This window comes from Astatotilapia calliptera, chromosome 16, assembly GCF_900246225.1.
Source record: "Astatotilapia calliptera chromosome 16, fAstCal1.2, whole genome shotgun sequence".
NCBI lineage: Eukaryota > Metazoa > Chordata > Actinopteri > Cichliformes > Cichlidae > Astatotilapia > Astatotilapia calliptera.
Window position 1 is genome coordinate 26934887 of NC_039317.1, and position 26554 is coordinate 26961440.

A 26554-nucleotide genomic window follows, 5' to 3' on the forward strand; every position below is an offset into this window, starting at 1 on the left:
GCTTGCCAAATTTATCATGTTTGGTTTTGATAACCATCACGTCCAATAGAAAAAACAGCACAAAAACACCCATAACTATGACCCTCATTCGGAAATAGACACCTGCACTGTGAGGGGAAAAGGCGCACGAAAGTGGCAGGCAGATGAAGACAAAACGCGGCATAATAATACTTTTACGTTTTGCAATCTACAAAGGTTTGCACTTTGAGAATCAATTGTGAGAACTGTGACCAATGTTCATGTGTGTGGGGAAAAAAGTGTATAAAGTGTGTGGCGAGGGGCTAGTTATTCTGAGAACCCCTGCTGCAATAAATGAGGGACCACTGTCTACTCTATGATTATTATATTCAACCTGTTAACATTTAATACTGTATTGATAGAACCAACTGATTCTGCAGCAGAGCATCCCCTGTTGCTTCTCCTGCCTCCCCAGTCCCTGAGCTTCTGCTGCTGCACCACAGGTATGTAATAGTGATGTTCGATTCATGAACGAATCGTTCAATACTCGAGAATCACTTTACTGACTCGTGAATCATGATTCACAAGCCCAACTGACTCACTGACTCATCCCTGTTTCTGTTAGCAAACTAATTCGCTTAGTAGAAATATATCTAGCTTATAATTAAAATTGTGTGGGGGGGGACAACAGGCAGTTTCTTAACAAAAGCATTTCTGCTCTGAACTGGAAGAAAAAACCCTGAGTAGAAGCTCACATCAAGAAAATAGCTCCTCGGTTCACAGTAGCATTGCTCTGCTAACAGCACATTTGAGCTACACACCCCCTCCCTCCTGTGCTGAATCATAGAGCGAACGAACGAATCACTCACTCGCTCACCCCCTCCCTCCTGTGCTGAATCATAGAGCAAGCGAACGAATCACTCACTCACTCACCCCCTCCCTCCTGGCTCACAGCTTCTTCTTCTTCTTCTTCTTGGTTGGCAACCAATGTTAAGGCGCATTACCACCCCCTGGTTCAGTGGACATTTAGATGAGAATATATATATTTAACACATTTAAGGAAAGTGCTAATAAAATAAAAATAAACAAAATAAATGTTTATTAAGCAGTTTTGATAGGAAATTGCTTGATTTTAGAAATGTTTTTGCTCTATAAAATAGTTGTTTTTTTAGAATCATTCATCTTAGCAGTGGGATTTACATGAAAAGAGAAACAAATTAAGTTTGAGTGAAAATGTAAATTTTTTGCACTCTCTGGTCAACTGACCCAGTGAATCAAATGACTCAAAAATCCGATTCACTTTGGTGAGTGACTCATTAAAACTCGATTCAGTAAAAAGAATCAAATTTACCATCACTAGTATGTAATTGTAGCATCAGATGTACAGCAAGCACTGATAGCTTTTTACTCAGTGGGATTCCCTTGTGATCACCTTTACTAAATGTCTACAACCAATCTGATTATATCCTGTTTGTTTGTTTTTTTCGATGTTGAAATTAAAATCTAGTAGCAGCCTTCTCATTTCTTTGTGTTTTGTGCTGTTTTACAGGCCCACAGAGGAGGACAGCTCCGAGGCAGATGAGGGACGGGTCCCAGGACGGTCCATCGGCGGTGGAGCTGGCCATCCTGGAGTCCCTGAAGAGGCCACACCAGTCTCCAATGGAGCATTTCCTCCTCAGCCTTGTTCCTGCTCTGGAGAGCAGCTGGGTCCTTTTTATTCCTGTCTCTCTGTAAACACTTATATTTTATATATTTATGTTTAATGTTTTTCTGTTTGAGAATTTTAATATTATTTCAAATAAATTTTTATAATGACTAATGTCTCAGTTCTATTACACAGCAAATGTTGGCACATGACTTGACACATGTAGAATTTATTTCATATTATACTAATGACAAAATATACTAATACAGTGGGATGCAAAAGTTTGGGCAACCTTGTTAATAGACATTATTTTCCTGTATAAATCGTTGTTACAATAAAAAATGTCAGTTAAATATATCATATAGGAGACACACACAGTGATATTTGAGAAGTGAAAAGAAGTTCACTGGATTTACAGAAAGTGTGCAATAATTGTTTAAACAAAATCTAGCAGGTGCATAAATTTGGGCACCACAAAAAAAGAAATGGAATAAATATTTAGGATATATCAATGTGTGTGTCTCCTATATGATATATGGGGTTCCTTTGGGCGTGCTTCCCATCCAGAGCTCCACAGCACAGAGGGAAGTTCCAGCTCTCCTGGAATCCCTCTGTGATGGACCGCCAGTCTTCAGTTGAAGGCACAGCCATGAAATCGTCCACTAGACAGTCCCAGATGGCCGTCGCTACCTGGGGGATGATCTGACTAGTGATGGGTCGTTCGCGAACGAAATGGCTCTTTGAGCCGATTCTTTGAAGTGAACGACGCGAGCCGGCTCGTGAGGTTTTTTGTTTTTTTCTTTCTCTCACCCTCTCGGGCCCTTTTTTCCGCTAAACTCCGCGTGCGCGGCCTGTACTTTGCGCTGGGCAGAGGGGGGAGGGGCGTTAGTTACACTCGCAGTAGCACAGGAACAGAGCCAGAGAAAAAAAGAGCGCGGGACAACAACGTCACATTAGAAAGGTATAGTAGATTCAGAAATCATGCAGGCCCATATGACAGAGAATTTGCATCTTCTTTTTGTTTTAATATTTTAATTTATATTTAATTGTGTTGTGGTTTGCAGTGTTTTGTGTTGTTTCACGTTAAATTTGTTTCAAAGGAAAAAGCTGAAAATTTAAATAGTTAAAAGTTTAAAATGTAAATAGTTGTTTTTTGTATTATATGATTTATTTATTAAATTTTATGTGGAGTGAATAAATAAAGTATATTCATGGTGGCCATTAGAGACAAAGCACGTACAAAGTCCAAAACACATACAAACTCAGAAACACGTACGAACTCAGAATACGTACAAAAGACATCAGAAGTGCTCCAGGATGCTAGGGCGCAGTGTTGAGCTTTTGTTACCTAGTGGCTACACAAGCCAGGAAGTATCAACAACCGGATTTGGTGTGTGGTAGTAACAGGTAAATGAACTTTTTTTTTTTTTAAATTATTTGAATAAATATGAGTGCTTGTCTATAAATACACAAACAATACACACATGCTTTCAATTGTGTAATTTAAGTGATCTGGGTAGCTCTGTTTTGGAAGTTCGGTTAACGCTAGAAATGTGTTTTGGAGTTTGTACGTGCTTTTTGGAGTTTGTATATGCTTTAGAGTTTGTACGTGCTTTGTCTCTAGGGGCCATATATAAACATATATTAATAAAATCACTTTTTTTACATTAGTAATTCCTTTTCTGCATAATTTTATATTATTGTTAATGATAAATTAATTAAAGCAACAAAACAACCTGAAGAGCCGGTTCGGAGCCAAAAGAACCGGCTGTTTTTAGTGAGCCGAGCCGAAAGAGCTGGATCTCTAAAAAGAGCCGGAAATCCCATCACTAGATCTGACACACCAACTCGAAAACTGAACGCGATGGTCCTGAAGGAGTCCCCGGTGGCAAGGAACCTGGACAAAATTGTTTAAAATTAGTATTATGTGTACTGCAGTTACAAAATACATTATTGAAATTCCAAAATTACAAATTACAAAACATAAATCTTACATAAAACATTTTGTAATTATAAGGATAATTACATGATATATATTAGATATAATCTAAAACAGTCTGCGGTGATTATATACAAATATTCAACTATCCCAGAATTAAACCAGGTCTAAATAAAAAGGAGTGAGTATCACTACAAAGGTTAACTCAGTGGTCCTAATGCTACAGTTTGATATCAGCAAACACCGAGCGCATACATTGATATGACACCACAGCCATGCTGTCATTGCAAACACTGATAACAGCATAAATCGAATTAAATCAGGACTTCATGAGACCGTCTGAGTATCACTAGAAATATTATAAACAGTCGTCTCTGTACCACAGTTTGCTATCAGTAAACACCGAGAGCATTCACTGTTAGCATAGCACATCCATGTTAGCAGTGTATAAACAGATGGTTTAGCATATATTAGCACAGGTATCAATAAAGGACTACTGTATTAAATACTTTTACTAACCTCAGGCAGATGGACAGGCGCTCTGCAGGTGGGATTGAGCGCCTGTAATTGGTGTCTAGGCGGGCGATTCTGGGACCAACGCGGGCAAGCAGGTCATCAAACTGGCCGAGTGAAAGACGGTGATATCGCTGGAATTGGCCGTCATCCAGGCGCAGCTCCTGGAGCAAATGGTGAAACTCACCAAACTGCTCACGCCTCTGGAGGACCTGATGGACCCAGGTATGGCGAGGACGTCTTTTACGTCACTGGTCTGCTCTCCACAGTACATAGAGAAGGGAGACTCTCTCTTCAAGCGCTAGCTCGACAGCTGCCATCTTGCAAAGATACCGTCTGGCAAAACTTCCTCCCACATTCCCCGTTCACGCACGTCAAAATGGATTTTTCTTGGACACGCGTTGAGGCGCGAATGTGCACATGTCAAATTAGGGGCGTTTGGGGCGTTTTTGTTCGCGTCTATCGCGTTCTAGTGATGGGATTTCCGGCTCTTTTTAGAGATCTGGCTCTTTCGGTTCGGCTCACTAAAAAGAGCCGGCTCTTTCGGCTCCGAACCGGCTCTTCAGGTTGTTTTCTTTCTCTAGTTAATTTATTATTAACAATAATATAAAATTATGCACGAAAGGAATTACTAACGTAAAAAAAAAAAAGTTTTTATTTATATATGTTAATATATAAATATATGCGGTGGCCCCTAGAGACAAAATGTACAAACGCCAAAACACATTTCTAGCATGAACTGAACTTCCAAAGCAGAGCTACTAGATCACTTAAATTACACAATTGAAAGCATGTGTGTATTGTTTGTGTATTTATACACAGGCACTCATATATATTCAAATAATTTAAAAAAGGTTCATTTACCTGTTACTACCACACACCAAATCGGTCGTTGGTACTTGCTGGCTTGTGTAGCCACTAGGTAACAGCTCAACACTGCGCCCAGCATCCTGGAGCACTTCTGATGTCTTTTGTACGTGTTTTGAGTTTTTATGTGCTTCTGAGTTTTAACGTGCTTCGTTTGTACATGTTTTGGAGTTTGTACGTGTTTTTACTTGTTTTGGAGTTTGTACGTGATTCAGAGTTTTTACATGCTTTGTCTCTAGGGGCCACCATAAATATACTTTTATTTATTCACTCCACATAAAATGTAATAAATAAATCATATAATACAAAGATCAACTATTCACATTTCAACTTTTAACTATTTAAATTTTCAGCTTTTTCCTTTTACAAATTTAAAGTGAAACAACACAAAACACTGCAAACCACAACACAATTAAATATAAATTATAATATGAAAACAAAAAGAACAAGCATATTCTCTGTCATATGGACCTGCATGAATAAACTTTCAGAATCCTTTATCATCTGCAACTGAATATAGTTGTGGATGATTACTATACCTTTCTAATGTGACGTTGTTGCCCCTGGCTCTCTTTATCTCTCTCTCCCTCTGGCTCTTAACACCCACTCACATCCTGGGCTATCTGACCAGTGTTGCCAACTCCTCAGTAAGGAAAATCGCCATTGGTTGTCCTAAAAGTCGCTAGAAGTCGCTAAATGACGTCATCGCCTAATTTGCATAATTGGTCATGCTAATCTAATTGTAACCTATGTTGTTGGAGAGAGAAATAACATCGTGGAAGAGACATAAAGTGAGTAAAAAATGTCCTAAATGCATTTAGAGTTTATTTAGAACTACAAATTAAATTTATTTTAGCAATTATTGTTTTTTTTTAATGTCACAATTCCAACCTTGCTCCTTTACCCGGGCTTGGACCGGCAAAAGTGACCCGAAATAGGCACTGTGGTGGAGCTACTTTGTGTGTGTTTGTTTATAAGTAGTTTTAAACCTCGTGATCCACAAAACAGCACAAGAGTAAAAGAGTAAAAGAAGAACTGACTGCGTTATAGCACCCGCTGCTTGTTGAGAATAAAAGCGATACGCGCTTTCACGTCTTTTTGTAGCGCCTTTTTTTTTAGAAAAAAAGTTGCTAAGGGGTCTGAAAACTCGCTAAATATAGCGACAAAGTCGCTAAGTTGGCAACACTGCATCTGGCCTCAGGAAATCACATGATAGGGTGGGGCCAGGTTTCACAATGAGCTCACCCGAAACCCTGGCTGATTGTGACCCACACCTGTTTTCACACCTTGGCACATGTGATTAGGTAGAGGATCATCAGGGGGTCCTTGTCCCTCTTTGGGGGGGTACTCTCACTGGGTTTAAATCTGGGACTCTCCACCATTTGACTCTTAGAACTGAAGAAGCCTCTCGGATGAGAGGTGAAACGCCTTCAAGCAACTAAAAGAAGTCCAGACGCTTTTCTTTCCAAGCTCCTTAATTTTAAGCATTATATTTTTGATCTAACTATTACAGAAACATAAAATCATATTTTGAAATCACCAGTACTGTTAATCTAGGGCAACTGTTGCATAAAGCTTAACAACAGTGGTTCTGTTCTGTTTTTAAAAAGTCACACCTGACTTGACTAATTCACTGAACGGACATACACGCAAATTCAATCCAAGCTCAGATTGAGATATAGTTTTTGAGATTGTTTTTGTCAATCTCTGCAGTCCTCAGTGAGGATGTTGAATATTTAGGTTAAGTACAAGGAACAAATGTGGAATTCACATATATATATATAGAAATATTTATAGAAATAAATAAATAAACACAGTTTGTTAAATTATTACGTTATGTCTTAACAGTAGCTTAACCAATATTGCATGAATTACATCATTTTTAAATCTGGTAAATTGCCTCTGCTTCTGCACATCTCCGATAAATTGCAGCAGTAATTTTATGGCCAACCTTTGCAGACAGGTAAGAGAGCGCAGACTGTCATTAGCATCACAGCGCATTCTTTTATCACACATTAGGTGATCAGTCAAACAGCTCACAGTTCACACTGAGCATAGACGGATATTAAGAAATATCAAACTTTCTTGAACGGACATTAACAAATAAATTCAATCGTAACTATAGCATCAAATCACATCCGTCGCTTTACATCGTAAGGTAGAGATTCCACCATATTAGAGAAAGAATCCCACCAATCAGACAGCCCACTATGAGCAAACAATCAGCAACAGTGGGAAGGAAAAACTGCTGCAACCTCTGCTAGAATCTGTCAAGACTGGTTGGGGGTTAGGGCAACAGATGCAAGTCTTCAGAGCAGTGGCAGCGTGACTTTTTTGTATATACCTGAACCTGATTTACCTTTTAATTTGCTTACTTTTCAAAACACATCGTAGGTAAAATACAATCCTTGAAATAGTAATAACACAGTATCCTCAGCAAAGATGAATTAAACAAGTTTTATTTTAATGGAAGTTTACTTCAAGTCTTCAGATTTTTACTGTCTTTTATTTGATTACTTTAAAGTATATGATTACATTAGAGTAATTAAATAAAGACAGTTTTGATGGAGCTCCTGACCCAGCCCAAGCTCTCTATGAAGACGAGGAAAAACTCCCCTGGGGGGGCCAGATTGACGGGAAGAAACCTCGGGAAAGCCCATTCAAAGAGAGATCCCCTTTCCTGGGATGGCTGGGGGGGTTACAGGAATTCCAAAACACTGAAATTTAAAGTGGGCCAATTAAAAAAATTATTTCCTGAAAAAAAGCAAGGTAATTCATACATCACACATAAATGATAACGTCTGAATTGTGTGTGTTTGTGTGTGTGTGTGATATGCTTATCTCAGCCACGTGTGATGCTGTAGCTCCTCCAGCGTTGGCCGCGTCTCCGGGACTTTGGTTAAACACGCGTCCAAGAAATCCCGGCAGTCTGGAAAGAAAGGAAAGAGAAAAAACATGAAGATGATAGTTCCAGTGGTCCAAGCCATCAGTCAGTCTTGAAGTGTGACGTTTTCTTACTTTTGGACAGATGTCTTTTGAATTTCAGGCGCTTTTTGAGGAAGCTCGTGGTGTTAAAGTCCCCCGCATGAAGCGCTTCGTACAGAACCACTCCCATTTGCCATACCGTGGTGGGTCCACACCTGTAGCAACTGCGCCCGTACCACTCGGGAGGGGAGTAAATTTCTGTACCTAATAAACAGAGACAATTGCAATTTCTTCTAAAACAAAAGGCGAAAATTGTGACATCTGTGAAGAGCAAGAGCAGAATATGTTACCATAGAAGACGCGGTACTGCGACTGCTCCTTAACAAAGCAGCTCAGTCCAAAGTCGATGATACGAACACGCGGTACATCTGAGCCGGTCTCAATTAGAATGTTCTCACTCTTGATGTCCCGGTGAAAGATGTGTTTATCCTCCAGGTGCTTCGCAGCATCAACCAGCTGCTTCAGAATGACCTGGAAATAGAGCAGGGCGATATGACCAAAAATATTTATCAAGATATACATTTGAAAAGTTGCGATAACGATATAACTGACGATATAATTGACACTAGACAAAATACTTTACAACTCTACAACTTTATTAGTGCAAAAAACCCCATCAATGTATTTTCACTTAAACAAGCAGCTGTTTTTTTATGTCCATTATAGTTATATAAAAATGTAACAGTGCAAATTCCTCGCTGACAGTTTAACCAAAAGGCATTTCCAGTGGAAATTGGCCGACATATCCTCAGCATAACCATGTATAATATCCACAAAACTTAAAAAGAGGTTATACACACACAATACGGTAATATAATGTTGAGGTGCAGTACGTATCACTCCGCGAGGCGCCTGTCTACGATAGCCGTAATGCTCCGACAATCCATCGAGCGGTGCAGCTTTGTAGCTTAGCAAAGTTGCCGTGTACATAAAATCGTTTTGAGGTCAGTAAACACAACCAGAATTCATCAATAAGTCACACGGGATTATAAGGGGCACTGTCGAGTTTCAGAAAAATCAAAGGATTGATTTTAAGTGTGCCGTATTTTCCAAACAACACGGTAATAACGACGCCCCGCTAGCATTCGCTACCAAAAATTGTGCTTTGTTGTGTATCTGACGGACAAAAGCTAAACCAGTTCCACACCACTAAAGTTGCAGCATTTTTACAAACCAGTTCTGGTTCATCCGTTTCATTCAACGATCCACTTTTGCTCTTCTCTTTCTGCGTCACCGCCATGTGCGTATGTAAACAAGGGCACTGCGCATGCGCGTTTTACCCATATTCTATCGTGATATTTCATTTTCCTATCGTTGCCCAAAATTACCCCGGTATTACCGTGAACGGTATGATATAGCCCAGCCCTACCTGGAAACGATGAAAAAGACAATAATCAATCAATGGGTTAATGTTTCTCTAACACTCTGTGCTTTGATTGAATGATGTAGAGTCTAAGACTCTTCTAAGGCAAGTCAACTTGCCTTGGCCTTGTCCTCTGGCAAAAATCCTCCATTTTCTTCTATATATTTATCCAGGTCCACAGCGGGGACAGGTCTCTCCATCACCAGGATCAGCTCTCTGCCAAAGTCAAACCACTCCAACAGAGACACTGGGGCTGATGTTTCCACTGATCCATCTGCTTCAGCTGCAAGCTTCAGCATGATGGCAACTTCCACTGACACATTCTTCCCGTTATCATCCTGAAATATTTCAACAAAGTGGATGATGAGGCACAGACGTTCCACAGGTGAACGCTGCATGCAATCCACTAATGTAAAAGCAATTCAAGTTTTGCATATTTACCTTCACTTTGCAGTACACGTTCCCCTTTGGGATGTGTTTGATGGCCACCTAAAAGACACAGGGCATTGATGAGCATTTCCTCAGTATGACATAATTAAAGGTGTAAAACAGCTTACGATATTATCCCTTATCTGCGTTACTGCCTGTCTTACTACCACCATCTGAACACTTACTGGTAAATGATCCTTTATGCGGTAGCCAGCAAATACTGCTCCGCATCCTCCTTCTCCAAGCCGGTGCTCCTCCACGTATCTCGCTTGAAAGTCACCTAAACAGACAAACACAAATTGGGTTTTACTACAGCTGTCACACAAATTACTCTCTGCTGTACCCTAAATGTTCATTTTGCTCTTCACCTGAATATAAAAGCCAAGCTGCTTGCTACTCACGTTTCTGTTCAGCCACTGACTTTTTGGCAACAGTTTTGGTTTTGTCCTGGTCCACTTTCTTTTTCTTAGGTGGGTCCCTGGTGTCTCCCGCAGCTTTCCTTTTGCCAGCCTTTTTGTTTTTACTGCAGCTCTCTGAAATCTCTATGCTGCAGTCTGCAGATGTGGAAAACACCAAAAGCACGTCAGCTTATTAGATAATAGACACAAATATCTCCCAAACGCTAATATCTTCAAACTAGCAACCAGATGTACACTTAATCTACCTCTCACTCAACTAATTAGCCTACCTTTACCAGTGTCCAACCAGGAAGATGCCTGCCCCTTGTCACCGCTCACATGGTCAAGAAGTTTACGCTTCTTTGCTGTGTTGGCTGTCCCCGCTTCATCTTGTTGGACCTTTCGCTTGACTCCCCTGACCACATGAGCATCTGAGCTGGTGGAAGGACCAGCCTGCTCAGAGGCCCTCCTTCTTTTTATGGGGGTCGTTTTTTCAGGACTGGCCTTTCTTTTAGCCATCCTGCTCTTACAATCTATAAACAACAACAACACATTAGTGAAAAAGAGCGCTCGACATCAGGACTAGAAGGATTTTGATGTCACTGAATTTTAAATTATTTTTTTCTTACAATATAATAACAAGTTTATCCTTTTGATAAAAAACACACCAACACGAGTCCATACTAGGTCTACTAAGTCTAGATACTGATGACACTTGTTGCTCTGTTTTCACTGCTCAGTCCAAGAATAAACTTGTCACATTATTTTACCAAAAGACAAAGTGCCCCAGTAACCTTTCTTTGATTAGACATGTTGCACTTAGGTTAGTTTCAATCAAAACCAGGATTTAAATCCTCTAAAAATGAATCATTTTATACACAGAGCCTCAACATTGTTAGAAATGTACATTCTGTTATTTGGGGGATTTTTTTTTTTTTACTTACTTTGATCTCCTGGATCTTTCTTATCTGCCTCAGTCGTAACTTTTCTTGTTTCCCTTTTCATCTTAATTTTTTGAGAACTTTTAAAATAGAAAATGTCACCTCAATGAGTGAATAGTCCTTCAAATGTCTGGATGCTTGACTTTTCTAACTAAGCTGTATAAGTCAGTTCTGTAAGTGAGCTTTAAAAGTAAACTCCGGAGACTATGGCAACACAACATTAGAACCTTGCCTTTTAGTGACATCACTAAAAGGTAGTGTCCCAAGTAGTTTAAAGAAAAACACTCTGGCAGACAAAGCCATAATATTTCATATAATTCAGTAATTTCACATTAAACTTTCTTTCATTATCCTTTCATTATTTGTTTAAAGACTTGATGTGTGGATGCTACTATGAAGACTTCTAGTTGAGCAAACACTAATAAACACTGACTAGTTTATCTGAGATAAAATATAACACTTTTTTATTAAGTCAGTGTTAACTCTGTTTTTTTCTGTTAGGATCATTCAATAGTACAAAGCGAGGGTAGGTCCACGCAGCAGGAAGTGATCATCAATTTCTATCACTTTGTCAAAGGCTGAGCGTAGGGTGTCACCAGTGGAAAATCTTCTGTGGGGCGAATCATCGGAATCGGCGTCGGACAACCCTGCATCACCGCTGAGCGCCACGCCGACACTACACACTACTTAATATGGTGATCAGAACCCCACATACTGCCTCAAACGTTTATTAAATCCCTGCCAACGTGTTCCTAAAATTAGAGGACGCCACAGGTACAAACTGACTGCAGCCTTTATTCCATGTGTTTTGTCTGTGAATGCCCCCATGTACACATGTAACCTCCACCCACTCCAACACCAATAATGTCCCGGGGCAAAGCGGGGTTTGGTGAACCAGGAGCTGTGCGCAGCCCGTGTCCACCAAAGCCTGGTGTATACCCCCTTGACACCTTATTAGAGTGCTGTACCTCCATGACTGCCTGGCATGCTCTGCTCCTTCTGCCCTGGCAACCAGATGATCCTCAGCCAGGGTGGCTTGCTGGTTGATGGCAGGGGACCCCTCGGGTGGGCCACTTTGTCCAGCAAACCAATGACTGTAGAAAACATGGATGATCTAACAGTTCTCCAAAAGTATATAAAGTACTTACCTAAAAAGCAGTTAATGTCATGTTGCATTTATTTATTGTTATTACATTGTTTTACAGCAGCTAATTAAAAACCATCATCTTAACTACATGTTTTGTTTTTTTATTCTTTGTTGTTATTGTTTTTTTTTTTTTTTGGAAGTTGTCCTGTAGGTGATGGTGTAGCACAGAGACTGAACTAGTGGCCAGCTAACATAAGAAGGATGTACTTGAAATGTACTGTATTTGAAACTTGCATCTCATCTTTGCAGCGTTCACTTTGAAGAGAATGTCTTTACCAAGGACTCACAGGTTAAGTAACTTTACAATTTTCCTATTACAATATATAATTTTAGAGCACGATTACAGCTCTGCCATCTTGATTGCAAATTAAATACATCTGGAATACGAACAGCTGATCGGATCGGCAAAGCGTGTTTCTGGAATATTATGTTTTTGTTACTGCAAGCGCTTTTAATGCAATTTTTGCAAAGCTATATGTGGAAGGAAAGCGTGACCTAGGACAAGCTGATGGCATAAGATTTAAGTACAACTCTGGTTTCATATGCAAAAAAAATTATTGTGCTAGCTTACGCGGTTCCCGGTTCTACAGGGATTTCAAAATAGTTACGCAAAACAGAGCGTGCCTGCTCCGACCGACTTTAAAGGGTTAAACATGTAACAATCAAATTGCATCTTTCCATTGCCAGCCTTCTCATTTTGTACAAATCCAGCCAACTCTTCCAAGTTTGTGTATTTTTTAAACCCTTACAAGAATTGAAATGTGTCCCAAATATCTGTATCCCATCAGAGGCTAGTTTCTTAAAGGAGAGGTAATAGCTGCTCCACCATAGGACCAGTAGGACCTCCAGCACACAATGAACACTTAATTAACATTAACACATTTATTAAAACACAATTTTAAACAATAACCCTTTTCTTTTAGTGTGTTTCAATTTGTTCCTACCGCTCCATTGGAACGGTGTACTATCCAGTAACAGTATCCAGCTGGCAGAAGCATACACCTGCAGCAAGGAGAATCTACCAGGCAGGATAGCACAGCGGAGTCATCAGATCAGGATTATCATGAAGTGGTTCATCCAGCAGGAACAGGATACCAAAAGGGGAGAGAAAAAACACAGAAAGCATAGTCATGACTAACTCAGTGTCACTAACAGCTCATCTAGCAGTCTTAACAACTGCTAGACGGGCGACCGTGGCTCAGGGGGTTGGGAATCGCATCTGTAACCGGAAGGTCGCCGGTTCGATCCCAGGGCTCTCTGTCCTGGTCGTTGTGTCCCTGGGCAAGACACTTTACCCTACTTGCCTACTGGTCTTGGCCAGAGGGGCCGATGGCGCGATATGGCAGCCTCGCTTCTGTCAGCCTCGCTAACAAAAACATCGCAGTTGTGGATTTGAATCTCGCTGCAGCATAATAAGACCCAGAACATTCAGTTTGAACATGTGCTGCAAGCTAACTCCCCAGAGGAGTTCATGCAATGGCCTGTCGGATTCGGCTCATGACTTCTACTACCGAATTATGTGTATGTATCCTCTCTTGATTTATTTCCAAAGTTTACTCACTTGATTTGGATTACTGAATGGAACCTAATCATTTTATTAATCTATACACACAGAAATAGCCACACAAACTAAATTAGTTGGTCAAATTTTATTCAGACACTTGGTGAAATAATCACACAATGTGGTCCTTCTAGGGCTGGGCGATATATCGAGTTTTTTAAAAATATCGATATATTTTCATACGAGATATAAGATGTGGCAATATCGTTTATATCGATATAGCCTATGTTACGTTATAATTATACTTGTGGAGCCGCAGGTTTGCCTCTCTTTCGTCCACTTTTGTCTCTACGCAACGTTACTCGGCCTCGCCTCTCCTTCACTGAACACAACTCCGCCTCCCCCATAGCTTCACCTGCAGGCAATGACAAGATGAAAGCGGAAAATCTCCGTTAGCGAGTTACCGCGGATGGCCCCGTGCGTGGGGCTGGACGGCGTCAACGTGTTAGCGAGCTAACCGTGCTAACGACATGCAGCCCGGAGGGGCTGCACGGCCTAAAATCCTTTCATTTTCTCAAAACTCGACAGTGCGCCTTATGTATGAATTCTGGTTGTGCTTACTGACCGCGAACCGATTTTATGTGGTACACAGCGCTCAGCAATCTGTCAAAAAATGTTTTAATATGACTTTGCTAAGCTACGGAGCTGCACGGCTTGATGTCGGAGGATTACGGCTACCGGGGAGGAGCCTCGCGGAGTGATACGTACTGTGTGTGTATAAGGACCACAAATGGCACCTGTTTAGAGACGTGGTGCAGCTGTGAAATCTGTCTCTTTGTTATTACGCTCAGCGTCTATTAGTTTACATTTTGACTGCACAATTGTGAGCTTTTTGTTATGCACAAAAACAACATTGTTTTCTTTTATTTATGGACCATGATTATTTAATAAATGCTGATAATTTATTTTTGAGTAATTTCTTCATGTACATCTACGCTGTATGTAAATAAAAGTGCCCGTGTGACATCTGGGACACAGTGTGACTAAGAACTCTCTTTTTGTTCTTAACTTATGGCTTAAAAAAAAAAATCGAGATATATATCTTATATCGCCATCCAGCTAAAAAATATCGAGATATGAATTTTGGGTCATATCGCCCAGCCCTAGGTCCTTCTAATGACAGCAACATACTGTTGTTAGGAGGTGGTGGGATTGTCACATGCAGTGAGCTAGCATGATTTACTTAAAGCTGATGTGATTCCCAGATTGGATGAACTATTTGCATTTTCCTCATCATTATTTTTATTTTGGTTTTCTGATTGCTGATTGGTAGTGGTTGCCAGAATTATGCTTTCGCTTAAAATACAGTGTTAGCCACTAGTGCCTCAATTTCTTGGTTGTCTAAGAAATTCATCCTATCAGAGCCTTCAAAAACAAAAAATAAAAACAAAAAATATACTTTACAAAACATAATTCCAATTAAAATAGTTAGCTGGGTAAAATGCCACATGTTTTATGTCATGGTACAGTTAGTGCGATTCTTGATTCTTATGATAAAATGTAATTATATTTTAATCCCACAAGTTTCTTTTTTCTTTTTATGAGAGCTCACACACTTAAAGGATAACCCAAAGTCACACACTTTACAACAGCAACCTCATTTTATAAATGCAATACACTAAAAAACAAGGGGAATAAAAGCACAACATTAAGAGCTTTTTACAGAATAAATTGCATGACTGTAGAGCTGGGCGATAGAACGATAACGATATGTATCGCGATATAACTTTTACTCGATAGAGAAATTAAGCTATCGCGATAGACCTCGCCGCTCTTGTCCTCTTAAAAAAAAAAAAAAAAAAAGGTCAGCCGATCCAAATTCAGTAGCGCAGAGCTGAACCAATCACAGCCGCAGCGTCACGTCGCGTGACTTGTTACGTACAGCACAAGTGCCAAGCCTCACGTGTGTTTGTTTGGGAAGCAGCCAGCTGGTAATGGAGCCAGCGCGTAATGGAGGAAATGAGTGTGCCGACTAGAAAAATCAACCGAGCGTGACCGAAGAGAAAACAGATGATGGTTCCAATGCCGGAGAGATTGTCGAACGGAAGAGCCATAGAAGTTCCGTAGTTTGAAGGTATTTCGGTTATTTCAAGTCTGACAAAAAACAGAGTAGCGTGCACTGTAAATTGTGCCGAAAGCAAGTCTGGAAATACAATAAACTGGTGCATGCGTCACACTGTGCGCCACGTTATTGTTTCGGTGAAATGAATTTCTACAATACTGTTACTGTTAATTCTACTCTCTGCAGTGTTTAAATGCTTACATATACACACAGTTACTGTCCGTCCACACATACGACTCGGTTCTGCTTCTATGCCCCAGCTTTGTTTACTTTTTCCCACCGAGGCTTCTAGACTTCTGATTGGCCAACATTTCTGCACGGTTAGGAATCTAGCGCCACCTGCTGCTTTGGCATGTTCATAGCAGCGTTTTCCTTCATTTCTGCCTTTACGTGTGAACGGGATTATTTTTTAAAACGAAAACCGAAAATCTCCGTTTTCAAAAATACCCGTGTACGTGTGGACGTAGCCTCAGTCTCTGACTGGAAGCGCTAATTCGTCATTCGGCTTTTGTCAGACTAAAGTAACTGTTAAAACTGTTTGAAAAGCTAAGCTATACAACAAGGAGAGATTGAGAATTTCCTTTTAGTTCTCAGTTTATTTGATATTGACAAAAGTTAGTCAGTTTTGTCTGTTCTTCTGTAAAACAAACTAAGATTTATTTTTAGAATTAATATTTTGTTTCTAAGTGGAATTGACAATTTAGTCTGTTTCGTTTGTTCTATTTTGAAACTTAAACGCTTTAGCGGCTGCCTTTTGTGTAGTTTGCAATATTTGCCTTTATTTATCTGAAAAAGTCTCATGTTCCTTAAGTACATCTACCCTGTTGAACTTATTATGGGAAATAAATATTTAAATAAAAACAAGCTGCTGATTATTTCACATTTTACTTGTGAGCAACGGCACATTTAAATCTTACAAATATAGTTATTTGGCTGATATCGTGATAGATATCGTTATCGCCTGAAATGAAAAAAACATATCGTGATATGAAAAAATCTCATATTGCCCAGCTCTACATGACTGCAGTGAGAAAGCAGTAACATCACGACAATGTCAGTAGGGACTGGGGAGAGGGTTTAAGGAAGGATTCGAGTGCCGGTCTTACAACTGCAGCACAGAGCAAATTCTGCATCTTCAAGTTAGGATTTTAAGGGGGATAAGGGGCGGGGACACCAACTGATCTGCAACTTCTACTAAAGCTTTAGCATAGGAGTAATACTAATGATTCTTGACGCCAGCGAGGCTGACAAAGTGGTGTAATTGTTTTTTGTTAAAGATAGAATTTCCTATTACTAACATCATTTAGAAACTAGGGTTTGACTCGTGTGTGAGACCGTAATTTTCTTTACTTTTCTTTATTTATGTAACTTTTGTTTTCACTGGCAATTTAGTGTTAGTGGACAATCACAAGGATGATTCAAGCACCTGTTTTCACACCATAGGACTGATCGTGGATGCAAGCTGCAGCAGAAATCTGAGCAGTCTGCTGATCGAGGGCTTAAGGAATCACTGAGGTGTGTAAAATTCACATTGCATAGCATCTGCTCTCAATGTACAGGACAGAGCTCATAAAGTGGATCTTGTGTCTGCCTCCCCAATGAAAAGGGCGCTGCCATGTAAACGAGTAATGTAATTCAATCTGGACGACACAGCAGCTTTCATGTCTGGAAGCGGACAGCAACCACATCTGCAGGTTCCATCTCTGTGTAGCCTAGCCTAATTTGTTTATCATTACTGGGTTGGCTTTCATCTGTGGGTTCGGAACAAGTGTTTCTGGCAGCCTCAACCTCCACAGTAATGACCTACTCAGTCTTCCTCCAGACGCCGTGGTATCCAGTGACCTCCCTGTCCGGCATATGACTGTCCCCTCTGAAATCACTCTGAGACAACACACACAATGACGTTCTATGGTTTAAAACAAATAAGAGACGCCTTTTTGTTCAAGTCAGGGTTTTGTCAGAAAAGTAAGGTAGACTTTAGAAACACTGTAAACCCGAATAAGTTACCAGAACTCAAAAAAATTGAGGCAATCGATTGCCTCAATTTTTTTGAGTTGATCAACTCAAAAGTCAAATTTTGAGTAAAAGTTTGGATTACATGGTACTTGTATCTTTTGAGAACGGTCAACTCAAATATTTGCAGTTAATATGACTTAAAGTTTCAAGTTTACAAATTCAAAGAAATAAGTTCACAGAACTTATAAAAAATAAGTACACAACCACAACTATTTTTATGTTAACAAAACTCAAATGTTTATTAGTTTGTGTTGTCATTATTTTAAGTACACGTTAGTCAAATATGTTGACTACTTGATACTTAAAAACATGTGACCCAAAACTTAAAATTTTTGAGGCAATTGATTGCCTCAATTACACTGAGTATCGGTAACTTAATATGCAAAAGTCATAAACATCTGCCATTGAACAGTATCTTGCCTGCTCCCTTTTAGCACTATGTTGAAATTAAATACATTAAAAAAAAAAAAATTAAATTAATTAAAAATAATTAACAAAAACATTTATAAATTAAAATAAGTAGACCAAAAATTGTTTAGTCAGGAAAACTGTCAGAGTAATGAAAAATAATGCCAAATAATAATTAATAATATCAAAATGTGCTTTTGGCTCTCTGGCTAATATCTGAATAAGACAACAAGGCAGCAATTTGAGTGAATTACAATGCTATTTGTTTTACATTAACTAGTATCAAACAGTGAAATTTAGGTCATCTTGCGCAGCCCACAATGTTTTGGAAATAGTATTACGAAAAACATTAAAACATACAAAACATTAGTGTTGCTTTGCATTATGTTAATGAGAACAAAGGCACATTGTATAGTTTGGACCTATTGGCTGAACACCTGTAGAGTAATGCAATAATGTTTTGAGGCATTATTTAGATGAAAGGAGAGAACTTTGAACTAGCCTTTTATAATGCTTCACCCTGCATCCTTCTTTCAGATGAGTTCCTACAATAACCAAGTCATTCTTGAGGGTCTGTAACCTGGGTGACAGTTTACCACTTTCTAGACCAAATAAAATCTTTTGAGTAAATTCTAAAGTGTTGGTCAGGCCTTTGGGGTAGCTGAGGTGAAGTGCATAGATCAGTCCAAACATTACCAGGAAGGCTTCACCAAATCTGGGGAGACTGAACACGGCATCACTTACAATGACGACAGAGATTTTCACAGGTTGGTAGTGAACTGGACTTGTTGTGTCATGGTCACTGATGACAGTGAAGAGGGCCACTTCAACACCATCAAGCTCCAACTCATCAGATTCATCCTGAATTAATGAAAAAGAGATACTAATCACAATCTAACCCAAGAAATACAACAGACGACATATAATTTCTCATTTTACCAACTCCCACTGAGATCAAATACCTCTTTTACAAGGGAGACCTGAGTCTCACTGTAAGAGGTGAAAAACAGAAGATCCATGTTCTGCACACATAAATCAGCTAATTCACCAGAGAATCAAGTGGTGTGAGATAGACTGAAACTAAGCTAAAGGAAATACACAGGAAAATGTTTTACTAAACATCTTATCACTTTCAACAAAACACCAATTCAGTTCATTCGTAGTGAGGAGACAGAAAAGACCATACATGGAAACCTTATGGGTAGACTAAACAAAGATAAGTCCAAACAGTGCATCAAAATACATGTTTGTACTTTGATGCACTGTTTATATACACAGTAGTATCTGTTAGATACTTAAGGACACTCACAGTGCAGGTTCTGAAAAATCCAGAGACATCCTCACGCAGATAGACAGGAAGGGCGTGGAGAACGGTAGTGCGCTTGGTGTGGATATCATGGATTTCCTATTTCCAGATAAAAACAGAATTGTATATACTGGTGAGTTTACTGAACAACAACAAAAACAACAGTCAAATCAGAACATATGTCCACAAATAACCTGTTCACATCTTTAATACAGTCAGACAAATAGCAAACACAAAGTGGAGTAATAGCAAAATTCAAAAAGCTCATTTAAATCATTGAACCTGTCCAATGTTCCACTGGTTCAACCTATGAAATGTGTAACAATCTATTATTACCTGTTCATTGTGAATTCTTAGAATTTCAGCCAGGGCATCTGCTGTCTTCCCAGTTTTTGATGCCCTGGCTGAATAAGGTCATCAGTCGAGGAAGATGGCGGTCAAGTTCAGCGTAGAATGTATTGGGCAGGTTCTGATTTGTAATCCGCTGAAACTCTGCATACCACTACTAGTGATGGGTCGTTCGCGAACGGAATGGCTCTTAGAGCCGGCTCTTTGACGTGAACGACGCGAGCCGGCTCCTTATCGCGAGCCGTCACGTGGGTTTTTTTTTTTTTTCTTTCTCTCAGCCTCTCTCTCGCACTTTTTTCCGCTTCACTCTGCACGCGAGCCTTGTGCTTTACGCTGGGCAGAGGGGGGAGGGGCGGTAGTTACACTCAGTAGCACAGGAACAGAGCCAGAGAGAGAGAAAGAGAGGCAGGGACAACAACATTAGAAAGGTATAGTAATCATCCACAACTATTTTCGGTTGCAGATGATAAAGGATTGAGAAAGTTTATTCATGCAGGTCCATATGACAGAGAATATGCATGTTCTTTTAGTTTTCATATTATAATTTATATTTAATTGTGTTGTGGTTTGCAGTGTTTTGTGTTCTTTTCACTTTAAATTTGTGAAAGGAAAAAGCTGAAAATTTAAATAGTTAAAACTTGAAATGTGAATAGTTGATTTTTGTATTATATGATTTATTTATTACATTTTATGTGGAGTGAATAAATAAAAGTATATTTACGGTGGCCCCTAGAGACAAAGCACATACAAACTTCAAATCACGTACGAACTCTGAAGCATGTACAAACTCCAAAACACGTAAAAACACGTACAAACTCCAAAACACGTAAAAACTCCAAAAACACGTAAAAACACGTACAAACTCCGAAGCACGTAAAAACTCAGAAGCATATAAAAACTCAGAAGCACATAAAAACTCAAAACACGTACAAAAGACAACAGAAGTGCTCCAGGATGCTGGGCGCAGTGTTGAGCCTTTGTTATCTTGTGGCTACACAAGCCAGCAAGTACCAACGACCGGATTTGGTGTGTGGTAATAACAGGTAAATGAACTTTTTTTTTAATTATTTGAATATATATATGAGTGCCTGTGTATAAATATACAAACAATACACACATGCTTTCAATTGTGTAATTTAAGTGATCTAGTAGCTCTGCTTTGGAAGTTCAGTTCATGCTAGAAATGTGTTTTGGAGTTTGTACGTGTTTTGTCTCTAGGGGCCACCGCATATATTTATATATAAACATATATAAATAAAACCACTTGTTTTTACGTTAGTAATTCCTTTTGTGCATAATTTTATATTATTGTTAATAATAAATTAATTAAAGCAACAAAACAACCTGAAGAGCCGGTTCGGAGCCGAAAGAGCCGGCTCTTTTTAGTGAGCCGAACCGAAAGAGCCGGATCTCTAAAAAGAGCCGGAAATCCCATCACTAACAACTACAGCAGAAGAACAATACAGTTCAATTTGAAGAATCTCGCACATCTTTATAAAGCAGCAAAAAGCTGCCACATGAGTAAGAATTACAATCTTCATTTTAAAGAGAGCTGATCCATATTACCTCAGACTCCATTTTTAGAGCAGGCCAGAGGTCCAAGAGCTCCTTCACAACCCTAACCCTGAACATATAGTTTAAAATATAGCGTTTCTAACAAGAAAACTGCTTGAAAGCACTCTCACTGCAGACAGGCATCTCCGTTGTGTAACTGCAGGGACAACGGGCTTGTTTGGACCCAACTATTCTGAGTCATGAGAGGGGGTTTAAAAATTTAGAGAGATTAAAATACTTTGTTTTATACTAGGCGACCAGGCGCCACCTCTAGAACAAGTAGTATCTAACTTTTTAAACAGCCTGCGACCCTCATTACAACAACTTAATGCTAGCTCTGCAAGCGCAAAGTTTCCTTCGGGGAGAGCAGCAAAGCACATAAAAAACACGGACCGACATTTCTGCTATTCTTTTCGACACGCACCCAAAATACAACTAAATATTCGTATTTTAACAATAAACTAATATCAACATTGAAAACTTACTGTAAGTCCAGTGATGCTAGTTGCTGCCGTTAGGTCCAACTTTCTCCAGTCGTCCGTGTTGCCTCTTTGGTGCTGTTCCCGCCCATATACCTTCACTTCTTCTGTGTTTCCTATTAATGCTCATTAGCGCCGCCTTCCGCTTCGGAGGGTGAATCAGAGATTAACTCGGAATAAAAATTGATTCCTGCAGCTGCTCAACACTTACGGAAAAAATTAAAAATATATATGTAGGACACATTGATAAAACAATGAATATTAAAATAAATACATTTTGTCTTCCACTAATGCATTTAAGACAATTTGATTTTACTTATTTGGTGAAACACTTTGAGATTTTATTGTATTTTAGCATGTGCTACATAAATTAAGTTTATTATTAAATCCTACTTGAAACAACAAAAATAACAGGACTTTACCATTCTTATATGTCCTAACTTAACTGTGTTACGTTGTGCTTAAGTTATGATTTTAAGTGATGCTTACTTAATATAGAAATAGTTCAATTCAATCAAATATTATTAGTTTCATTTACTCAAAAAGAAGAACATGTTATACGAACTTGACATATTTAAGTTAACAGAACTTTTTAAAGACTTTGAGTATACACTACTTAATCTGTTTAATTACTTTGAACATTCGGGTTTACAGTGAATGCATGATTTGAGATTATTTGCGTTGAAGACATTTTTATTTCTAATAACTATGTTATTGTTTTTAACTTTGTTAAGAGAGGATACATACAGATACATCCAGCTCTAGATAAACATGGCATTTACGATAAGTTTCAGTCCGGTTTTTGTTGATTTCACTGCACAGAGACAGCTCTTCTTAGGGTCTCAAGTGATATCTTGATGAATAATGATGCAGGAAAATGCTCTGTTCTACTCATGTTGGACCTCACATCAGCTTTCAACACAGTTGACCATCACATCCTCATTGAAAGGCTGAAAAATTGGGTTGGTGTATCTGGAACTGCATTAGAGTGGTTCTCCTCTTATCTCCATCACCAATCCTTTTTCTGTGGCAGTCTCCAATTTTAGGTCATCCTCTACTTCCCTTACTTATGGTGTCCCTCAAGGGTCAGTTTTGGGGCCTTTATTGTTTTTAATATATCTTCTCCCCCTCCAGCATACAATGGGCTCTTCTTCATTTCTTATCACTGTTATGCTGATGATATTCAGTTGTACATTTCTTTTATCCCCAAGGATTTATCTAAGCTTCAGCGTCTGAATGATTGCTTAGATTTGATCAAACGTTGGATGGCTGCAAATTTCCTCCAACTCAACGAGGGGGAAACCGAAGTCCTTGTATGCGCCCCTGATAGATTTTTATTGCAGATAGTGATATCTGCAATATACACTCAACAAAAATATAAACGCAACACCTTTGTTACTGCTCCCATTCCCCATGGGATGGCCGTAGAGACCTAAAATTCAGTCCAGATACACAATATAACCATCCCTCCCAAACAGTGGTCACAAATCAGTCCAAATGTGTGGCAGTGTGGAGATAATCCATCCCACCTCACAGGTGTGCCACATCAGGATGCTGATCTGACATCATGAGTAGTGCACAGGTGTACCTCAGACTGCCCACAACAAAAGGCCACCCTGGAATGTGCAGTTTTTTGCGCTATTGGGGGTCTGGGGACCCAGAACCGGTCAATATCTGGTGTGACCACCATTTGCCTCATGCAGTGCAACACATCGTCGCATGGAGTCTATCAGATTGTCAATTGTGGCCTGTGGAATGTTGGTCCACTCCACTTCAATGACTGTGCGAGGTTGTTGGATATTCGTGAGAACTGGTACACGCTGTCGTATACGACGGTCAAGCACATCCCGAACATGCTCAATGGGTGACATGTCCGGTGAGTATGCTGGCCATGCAAGAACTGGGACATTCTCAGCTGTCATCTGCCCTGAACAATGTGAACCATGATTCATCCATGAAGCGCACACCTCTCCAACGTGCCAGATGCCATCGAATGTGAGCATTTGCCCACACAAGTCTGTTACGGCGACGAGCTGGAGTCAGGTCAAGACGCCGATGAGGACGACGGGCATGCAGTTGAGCGTCCCTGAGACGGTTTCTGACAGTTTGTGCAGAAATTGTTTGGTTGTGCAAACCAATTGTTCCAGCAGCTGTCTGGGTGGCTGGTCTCAGACGATCTTGGAGGTGAACCTGCTGGATGTGGAGGTCCTGGGCTGGTGTGGTTACACGAGGTCTGCGGTTGTGAGGCCGGTTGGATGTGCTGCCATATTCTCTGAAACGCCTGTGGAGACGGCTTATGGTTGAGAAATGAACATTCAATGCACGGGCGACAGATCTGGTTGACATTCCTGCTGTCAGCATGCCAATTGCACGCTCCCTCATTGCTTGTGGCATCTGTGGCATTTTGCTGTGAGACAAAACTGCACATTCCAGGGTGGCCTTTTGTTGTGGGCAGTCTGAGGTACACCTGTGCACTACTCATGATGTCAGATCAGCATCCTGATGTGGCACACCTGTGAGGTGGGATGGATTATCTCAATATGGCAGATGTGCCCACTACCACACATTTGGACTGATTTGTGACCACTGTTTGGGAGGGATGGTTATATTGTGTATCTGGACTGAATTTTAGGTCTCTACGTCCATCCCATGGGGAATGGGAGCAGTAACAAAGGTGTTGCGTTTATATTTTTGTTGAGTGTATATATATATATACAAATATAAATAATATAAATATAAATATATATATATATATATATATATATAATATAAATATATATAAATATAAAAATATATTTATAGATATTACGAACACACTGCACCCATCTTCTGATGGCTGGTTTAGCAGGATAATGTGCCATGTGACAGATATTTTAAATGTGGTTTCTTGGTTTGGCCTCCATAGCCACCAGATCTGAGTCCAGTAGATCACCTTTAAGATGTGGAGTCTCATCATGAATGTGCAGACAACAAATCTGCAGCAACTGTTTGATACTATCATGCCAATATGGACCAAAATCTTTGAGGAATGTTTCCAGCACCTTGTTGAATCTATGCCATGAAGAATTAAAGCAGCTCTAAAGGCAAAATGGCGTTCAACCCAGCACTAGCAAGGTGTAGCTAATGAATTGGCTGGTGAGTGTAGTTCTGTCTTGCAATTCTGAATCATTTTATATGTATTTTGACTTGCAAAATGTTGATTATACTCCTGAGCTATGGTTATTATTTCTGACCCCAGGAGATTTTTAAATTTGAAAAACCTGTACACTCTGCTACCTTAGATTGTAATTCCATTCCATAAAAACAAGGAAAGTGATATTAGTCTGCACATCTTCCCTGTTGGCAAGTAAAAAAAAAGAGGCAAAATGCTCATGGACAATGTCAACTAAATGCATCGAGAAAGGAGCAGAGAATACAGCAGACGCTCATTTGGAAGTTCTCTAAGAGTCACAAATGCTGTAAGAATGAAAAAAGAATGACTAAAACCAAATGCCATACAGACCATTTTCTCCCAGGAGGAGTCCAAAGGCCCCCTGAGACTGAATCAAAAACGGTTTTAGAAATGTGAAAGACTGGAAATATTAGATGTTCTCAAGCTGGCAGGAAACAATCCATTCTGAAAGTCAACCAATGGTCACGAGCCTGGTCATGGAGAAAGTGACAACCTGCCAGTAAGCCCAGGAGTCTGTATATTGACAGATGCAGCTACAGCAACCAGTGTTTAAGAACAGTGTTTACGTAATATAGATAAAAAAAGGCAAGGGGAATTATATGATGGTGGCAGATGCTAATCTGTGAAATTACTGTTCATCCCCATGCTAAGGTGATTGATCTTGATCCTGAATAAGTATAAAGTGCGTGTATCATTTAATAAGGTCCACAATAACTGAAGGGCATCTCAGTGGTTTCACAAGGATAGTCAAATGCTTGTGTGTGGGAAATATGATGTGTGTGTGTGTGTCTATGGTTGTGTGTGGGTTTTATTCTCAGATATTCAGCTGATATCGGTTGACTCATGTCTACTAACTACTCTAGGCCGAGGCATTCCTCATTGTTCTGTCAGTGGTATGGTTTACATTACCTCCCTTTCACACAATAAGCAGATTCTACTTCCAACTTGCGTTCTGCATGTCTTAGATTTTTAGAAATATTATCTTCATTCCTTCCCCTCTTTCGTGTCTAGCCAGCCCTCATTAGTTTCGGCTGATGTGGATCGCTTCACCTGTATCACATCACTAATCACCCTTGTGTGTATAGTCCACTCTTTCTATGTTTCTTTGCCAGTTTGTCTGTTTGTGGTCTTTGAGTTTTCCTGGGGTTTGCGATTTCCTGCTTTTGGATTCCTATGCTACTTTTTTAAATTTGGTGTTGGTTGGTCTTTGCATTAATCCTTTTTTTCATTTAGACTACTTCCACATCCTGTGTTTGAAAAATCTGGAAAAGCAGACGTCTTCCATGCAGAAAGCATGGGAGCTGACATTTCTTTATTGTATTTATATATTTTTTTTGTTTTTAGTTCCTTTTGTTACTATGTACAAATGTCTTTCCATCTGATGCAATTTTCCATTTTAGTTTGTACACACATAAGCTGGTCATGAATTGGCAGGCACAGCATACTGGGTGTAAATGAACCTT

The 26554-nt window shown here is 39.6% G+C and overlaps 1 protein-coding gene and 1 long non-coding RNA gene across 3 annotated transcripts; both read right to left on the bottom strand.

Moving 5' to 3' along the window:
- Window positions 1–7360: 7360 nt before the first annotated feature.
- Window positions 7361–11274, bottom strand: LOC113008258 (serine/threonine-protein kinase pim-1-like). Its single transcript, XM_026145556.1, has 9 exons — window positions 11042–11274; window positions 10388–10630; window positions 10101–10253; window positions 9885–9979; window positions 9712–9759; window positions 9390–9608; window positions 8198–8378; window positions 7941–8111; window positions 7361–7851 (listed from the first exon to the last, which is right to left on the bottom strand). The coding sequence occupies exons 1-9, from the start codon at window positions 11100–11102 to the stop codon at window positions 7760–7762; spliced, it is 1263 nt and encodes a 420-aa protein (XP_026001341.1). The 5' UTR covers window positions 11103–11274; the 3' UTR covers window positions 7361–7759.
- A 1608-nt stretch (window positions 11275–12882) lies between these two features.
- Window positions 12883–22521, bottom strand: LOC113008259 (uncharacterized). 2 transcript variants are annotated; one of them, XR_003269998.1, is made up of 4 exons: window positions 21926–22518; window positions 19542–19637; window positions 18977–19093; window positions 12883–13203 (listed from the first exon to the last, which is right to left on the bottom strand). It is a non-coding gene; the product is annotated as an uncharacterized LOC113008259 (long non-coding RNA). The 2 variants fall into 2 exon arrangements; XR_003269997.1 differs by lacking the exon at window positions 12883–13203 and having other exon boundaries at window positions 18307–19093; window positions 21926–22521.
- Between the last annotated feature and the right edge of the window lie 4033 nt (window positions 22522–26554).

Coding starts and splice junctions, on each gene's coding strand:
- LOC113008258 (XM_026145556.1), bottom strand. CDS start 11,102: ATGAAAAGGGAAACAAGAAAAGTTACGACTGAGGCAGATAAGAAAGAT. Junction 10,631..11,041: donor GAAAGATCCAGGAGATCAAA/GTAAGTAAAAAA, acceptor TGTTGTTTATAG/ATTGTAAGAGCAGGATGGCT. Junction 9,980..10,100: donor GTCAGTGGCTGAACAGAAAC/GTGAGTAGCAAG, acceptor TTGTCTGTTTAG/GTGACTTTCAAGCGAGATAC.